Source organism: Echinops telfairi, unplaced genomic scaffold, assembly GCF_000313985.2.
Source record: "Echinops telfairi isolate 266 unplaced genomic scaffold, ASM31398v2 ScPeMD7_5592;HRSCAF=6446, whole genome shotgun sequence".
NCBI classification, from domain to species: Eukaryota; Metazoa; Chordata; class Mammalia; order Afrosoricida; family Tenrecidae; genus Echinops; species Echinops telfairi.
The window spans coordinates 21,633,102-21,639,688 of NW_022109491.1; the positions used below are offsets into that span (position 1 = coordinate 21,633,102).

Consider the following 6,587-nt stretch of genomic DNA (forward strand, 5'->3'; position numbering starts at 1 on the left):
ACATTTGAACAGAAACCAGAGTAAGGAAAGGGAGTAAACCGGGCCACAGCAGGATTAGATAAAGTCCTCTAGGGGGTGTCCAGGAGGGGCTCCTAGAGGACAGCTGGGCGCAGATGTGGCGTCACAACTGTATTCCTGGTGGCTGGGCTGAGGGTTAGCCCCAGGTCCCAGCCAGACCACTGGCGGCTGGAATCCCAAAGACCACATGGAGACCAGGGAGTATTATCACAACCAATAGATTTATTAACCTGGGGCCAAGGATGAGTGGTGGCAGAGGCTAGGGAAAATGACCACAAGGACAAAGAGAAAAAAAAAGGGAACAACAGGAGGGGCAGGGGCAACTACGTTGTCTTGCCTAGATCGATTTTCTTCTGGATGGCTCGTGCCGAGTGGTAGATCAGCGAATCGATGAGTCCAGCCACTGAGGAGGGAGGCAAACGGCTTGGCTGGATCTCAAGGGCCCTGCCGCCCTATTGGCCAGGCCAGCGTCTCCCTTTGGCTCTCGAGGTATCAGTGGTCTCTCTCCACCCCCACATCTTGGGATCCGCACCCCAGCATCCTCCGTCAGATGCTCTTGTGCTTACCTGTAAACATTCCTCCGATGATGGCACAGACGCCTGTCAGGAAGTGCGTGAAGGACCTGGCAGAGGGAGTAGGTGGCATCAGTGGGTACTCCAGGCCCCTGCAGGCAGTTCGCCTCTCCCCCCACCTCACCTGTGCTTCTCCGTCAGCTTCACCATCATGGGCGAGAGCTCGTAGAGCACGAAGACACCGGGGAGCCCCTGGTCGCCCATCAGCCCATTGGCCACTTTCTCATGTCTGGTCACAGAGAACTGGTTTGTCCTCAGCATCTGGGATGGGAGGGGGGCTTGGGTCTGTATGGCTCCCAGTGCCTCGGTCCTGTCCCTGCTGCGGCCCTTAGTCTTGTCCCTTAATTGTGTGAGCGAGGGAAGGAGGCGCCGCATCGCAGCTCATGCTGCAAGGCTTGGGAAACACCCAGACCCCACTCCTAGGCTTGCCAGCCCACTTCTCCCCCAGCATTTTCCAGCTCACCCATCCCAGCTACACAGCTAGCCCCATCAGTGGTGCCATGCCCTAGATGAGACTTGGGGTCCAGGGATGACACTTGGTGGCTCACCATGAGCCCCTGGCAAGGCTGGGGCCGAGTCGTCGTCCCCCCCCCCACCCCGCAGGCTGGCGCAGAAAGGGAGGAGGCCCAGGAAGGGCTATGCCAGGCTGACCCAGGGCCTATCGCCATGGAGGGACAGTGGAGTGGACGCTGGAGGAATGGAGGCAGCTTGGGTATGTGGACAGAGCTTGTGCTTTGAAATCGGACAGAACCAGATCTGAACCTTAAGGAAACCACTGACCCTCTCTCAGCCTTGGTGGTTTGTCTATCTTCCCTTCCCTCAGACTCACCTCCCCATCCACCTTCATGTACACTGTGGGTACCACCTTCACAAAGTACTGGAACATCATGGAGGCTGTGGGGAGAAGATAGCACCAGGCATGGGTGCCAGATGGGACTTTGTAGCTGGAGTCCCTGAACCCACTTGACCCAGCCTCCCAGGTACCTTGGGGTGCAGTGACATTGGTGTGGTCCAGGGGGTTAACGATGCCCGGGTAGTCCTCTCCGAATGACAGGTGGCGGATGTAGTGGGTCATGTTGATCTGCAGGGAACACCAGAGCCTGAACTTGAGAGCACTCGGGCCCGACCAGTCCCCACGCCATCCAAAAGCCTGGATGAGAGGAGCCGCCAGCCTGGGTCTGGACAGAGGGTGGACGGAGATGGAAGGGGGAGGAAACGTGGGGCCCTGTCTAAGAGAAGCTTTGATCCCCGAGGGGAAATCCTGCCCAAGACAGTTGCACGCGGAACCTCCTTAGAGTCTGCAGGTTCCTGGGCTGCCAGTTTACTTACTCAAGTGCTGGCATCATGCCCACATTAGCCAACACAGCCAGCCCCCCTCCCCCCTGCATAGCCGGTGCTATCTTGGCCTGGCAAGGCCCAGGACTGCCCCCTCCCGCTCCTGTCCTGTGCCAATTGCTATCAACTGAGCTACTAGAGAGATCTTTTTAAAATGCGGATCTAAATATCCTACAACCCTGAATAAAAGATGACAACAGCTTTCCACTGCTCGTAGGAAAAAGAGCAGACGCCCACTCTATGGGTTCCCTGAGTCCTCCCTCCACGGGGCCTCCAGCCTCACCTTCTGCCCCCAGCCCCCACCTCTTCCTCTCCTGGTTCCATGCCCGAGGACCCCTCCTGCCAGGGAGGAGCTTGTCAGTCCCACCCACTCCTCCCAGCCTAGTTAACTCCTATTTAGACCTCAGTCACCCCCAGCTGTTCACCCTTAGATGGGGTCCCATCAGAATAGGGCGCATTTTCACCTGCTCCCCACATCCCGAAGGCAGCACCCAAGCCACCCCCATACCCCCTGCCTACCACAGTTCCCACTGGTACGTACGTTGTCAAGGCCAAAGCTCTGCAGGTCGTGGACTAGGAGAGAAGACGACGCTCGTCAGGGGAGGCTCAGCTTCCAGCTCACCCCACCTGGCCCTACCTGAGGGCAGCCAGAACCACTCGGCTTCTGATGGGCGTGCGAGTTTGCACCCACCTCAGGGCTGCATAGACCCAACCCAAACCCACCAGCCTTGAGTCAGTTCCGACTCACAAAGCCCTATGCTGGTTTCCAAAGCTGTACATCTGGACAGGAGCAGACAGCCTTGTCTTTCTCCCTTGGAGCAGCTTGTGGATTTGAACCACCAACCTGGCAGTCAGCAGCCCTCTGCCTAAGCCACTGTGCCGGCGAAGCTCCATCAAGGGGGCCCGTTGGTGGCATGCACCCAGCCCTCACGCTCTGCAAGCCCGTGTGCACTTCAGGACCCCAGACCCTCTGACTTTGGTTTCCCATTAAACACAGCTCATGGTCCATCACAGACCCCAAAAGAGATGGGGGGCTGGGCCTGCTGTTCACATTCTTCTCTGAGTCCTCTGTGCCCTCTCAGGGGCCCCAGAGGAAATCCCAGGGGCACCCTGTAGCACCGGACAACTTCCTCCTGCCCTCGAATCCCAGTCCTTCCTCCCACAAGGACATGTCCCAGAGTTGTTTATAGTCCCCTGACAGCAAGGCCAGAGAAGGACCCCATCCCTGACCCATCCAAACCAACCTCCCCCCCACCTCCTGGAGGTTGCCCAAGAAGTGGGGTTTGGCTCCCTCTGGGGGACAGGACCACTTACTCTCCACAGCATGTACTGCAGCATGGGGGAGGGAAGGAGAGAGAAGGGAGGAGGGCAAAACAGAATCAAACTTCACAATGAGAACCACAGAGCAGGATTTGAGGTGGGACACAGGGCTGGGCAGCAGGGTCTGGAGGGCACAGGGTTTGGCTCGATCTGGCCCTTAGCCTGGAGCTCCAGCCACCTCAACACCTCACCTCACGACCACCCACCACCCCGTTCTCCAGGCCTGGCAGCTGGGAGCCCCAGGCTCCGAGGGGCTGGAACACTTCCACCTTGACAGAGGATCTGGCACCTTCCTCAGAGGAACCCTTCCTTGGCCCGGGGACAGTCCAGGAGGGCCTGGGGTGGGCAGAAGGGTGGTGGCCTAAGAAGGACAAAAGGACCTAGGCTCCTGGAGCCCCTTTCCTGGCCTTGTGACCTTTGGAAAATCACTGGTCCTCCCTATGTCAGTGTTCTCTGCAAGAGTGCTCCGGAGATAGGCAGGTTCGTGGCACACTTTGCAATACAAGATTGTGTCTGACCTCCTGCCTAACCTTCCTCTGCCAATGAACAGACCAGTTCCCAAGTCCTGCACTCTGCTGTGTGCCTACAAGCCCAGTGCCCGGGAGACCGCCCTTCCACTGGTCCCCTCGGAGTACTGAGGGACCACCACAGGTCAGCAGGGTTCTCGACATACCCGTCTGCTCCCCAACACTCAGCCTCACCCCCACAAACCTCCTTAAAGATCAGCAGGGTGAACTTGATCAGACCTTTACGCTGATCTTCGTCACTGGGCAGCCCAGGACGGCCAGCACGTCTCAGGCCCTGGACTCTCTCTCATCGTGCAACCCTGTGCATCTTCTAAGATGGCCCGGCTCCTGACCCTCTTACTCAGACTCCAGTCGAGCCTCTACATCTTCAACCTCTACACCAGCAGTTCTCAACCTGAGGGTCGAATGACCCTTTCACAGGGGTTGCCCGATTCATGACAGTAGCAAAATGACAGTGATGAAGAAGCAATGAAAATAAAGTTGGGGTCACCACTACATGAGGAACTGTATGAAAGGGTCATGACATTAGGAAGGTTGAGAACCATGGCTCTAGTTGACCAAGCACGATGTCTTGATGTCTTCCTCGGGGACTTGGCCCTTGATCACACGTGCAAGGTGTGAAACAAAGTGTCACTACCCTCACTTCTAAGGAAGTCTGGCTGTGCGTCATCCAATACACACTTTTCTGTCCTTCTGGCATTCCATGAACAGTCAATAACCTTCCCCAGCCCCTTCATGCAAAGGCATCAGTTCTCTACTCTTTGGTAGTCACCACCCTGGCAGCCCCTTCAAACAATGACGGGCTCTTGTACACTCCTCCTCCATGACCTCAGCAAGGTCATTACCAATAAATACAATCTTCCCCCATCATTTCCACTCGACTCTTCATTTCCTTACCCTGTTCACATCCACTAGCAGGTCCTCTAGGCGCGACGTTCAAAAGGAGCCCAGGACCCCAGTCACTGCACGCCACCTCGCCCACCAGTCTGGTCCGAGCCCCCATCGCTTTTGGCCTGCAAGAGCCTCCTAAACGCAGTCTCTGATTCCCAGCCTCCGTCCTTCCCACAGGGCAGTCAGAGTGATGGGATGCATTCAAAAGTGAATTTAAGTCAGATCAGGTGCCACTCCAAGCCCTGTCCTCTCACGCAGAGGAAAGCCCAAGCCCCTGGAGGGGCCTTTCAGGCCCCGTGTGACATGGTTGTTACCTCTCCCCCTCCTTTCCAGCCACTCTCCTGTTCCAGCCACCTGGACTTTCTTGCTGTTCCTAGGGCTTGCTGAGCACGTTCCTGTCTCAGGAATCTGTACTTGTTCTTTCTCAGCTTGGAACCCGCCCTTCCAGGCATCCACCTGGCTGACACCCTTGCTTTCCTCAGTGAGCCTTTTCCTGACCACCCCCCCAGCACCCCCTCCCATCCCAGCCCTTGCCACCACCACCTTTATCCTGTCCGTGTGACTGATCACTAACTGATAGACCACACATTTTACACGTTTGCTTAAGTCTACTTCACTATTCTTCAGGACAGGGCCTTTTTGGGGGCATTCACTGTTGTACCCTTAGCACCTAGACCAGCCCCTGATCCAGAGGAGGTGATTGCCAATTATCTAGTGAATGGATGCGAATAAACCTGATTCACCCCGACAAGCCTGCGAGGTTCCATCACCCCCATTCTACACGGCCCTGCTTCTCCCAAAGCGCCCCACTCCCCCAAACCCTGATGTTGGAGGCCTCCCTTACCAGGCTTGGGATTAAGTCAGCCCATGTGGTGCCTCAAGTCCCACCCTGAGCCGAGCCCCATCCCAGTCATTTCACATTGTTCGACACAGCAGCTCAAAGACAGGAGACAACTCTCAAAGGCCCACAGCCAGGAGTGAATGAGACTCCCACGGGCAGTGAAGGGGCCTCTAACTCCTCGTGGCACGATCCCTCCCCGGGCCGGCTGGCGGCACTCACCGTGCACATGAGACTGCTGGAAGCTCTTCCCAGGAGCAAAGTGGAAGTTCCCAGCCACCTGTGGAGGGGGGTCTTCTCACTCTCCAGCCATGCCTTCTCTTCCCCTCCCCTGCCCTGTCTTCACCGTGGAGCTCCCCCTGCCCAGCTTGCCCTCCCCTGTTCAGCTCTCTGTACCTTGTTGACTTCCAGGAAGCCATACACCTGGCAGCCTTCGTTCTTTTGCTCCTGCATCTTCTGGCTGAAGCCCTCTCGCCGGCACTGCTCGATGGTGTCTGGGTTCTTGAAGGCCCAGCCTCGGCGCCGATAGGCCTCACGCACGTCCTCGCAGGTGTTGCAGCACCTGCAGGGGAGCAGGTGGGGAGCGGGCACGTCAAGGGCAGGGCACCAAGGCCCGAGCCCATCTGCCCATTTGGGACGCTTCCACTCCTGGCGTATGGACCAGTCTCTCCGGAATGAGGGGCCGATGACGCTGTCAGATACGAGTTGGAGGGCTAACCTCAAACCCACCCACCAGCCAAGCTTCGCCTGAGAATGAGGAGCCCGGCCGTCTGCTCCAGTCGAGATGGACAGACGCAGGGCCCCTCCGTTGGGTTTTGCTGGGAGTGGAGACCAACGAGAGGGCAGAGGGCCGGGGTTAGAGACTGGGAAGGGGCTGTATGTAGCAGCCGCTGCCTCTCCTGGAGGCCTTGGCCTCGCCGGATTACGGTCTCACACAGGTCCTTCCATGATTAGTATCAGGAAGATGCTGCTATTGCCCCTCACACGGGGGGTTAGGTCGCATGGCCTGGCTCAAGGACCCGGTGAAGCCCGAGGGCCGAGCACAGCACGTCACTCACCTGTACCCTCTCCAAGTTCTCGGCCGCT

At 57.6% G+C, this 6,587-nt stretch overlaps 1 protein-coding gene across 1 annotated transcript in view; it reads right to left on the reverse strand.

The window, feature by feature from the left end:
• Positions 1-220: 220 nt before the first annotated feature.
• ERGIC3 (ERGIC and golgi 3) overlaps positions 221-6,587 on the reverse strand; it is a 14,265-nt gene continuing 7,898 nt past the window's right edge. Inside the window, exons 5-14 of the mRNA XM_045295518.1 lie at positions 6,560-6,585; positions 5,898-6,430; positions 5,724-5,781; positions 3,240-3,254; positions 2,467-2,498; positions 1,575-1,671; positions 1,420-1,484; positions 715-851; positions 585-640; positions 221-421 (exon numbers count right to left, since the gene is read on the reverse strand). Coding sequence (XP_045151453.1) covers positions 342-421; positions 585-640; positions 715-851; positions 1,420-1,484; positions 1,575-1,671; positions 2,467-2,498; positions 3,240-3,254; positions 5,724-5,781; positions 5,898-6,430; positions 6,560-6,585 — 1,099 coding nt within the window. The 3' untranslated portion in view covers positions 221-341. The remainder of the gene's footprint in view (positions 422-584; positions 641-714; positions 852-1,419; positions 1,485-1,574; positions 1,672-2,466; positions 2,499-3,239; positions 3,255-5,723; positions 5,782-5,897; positions 6,431-6,559; positions 6,586-6,587) is intronic.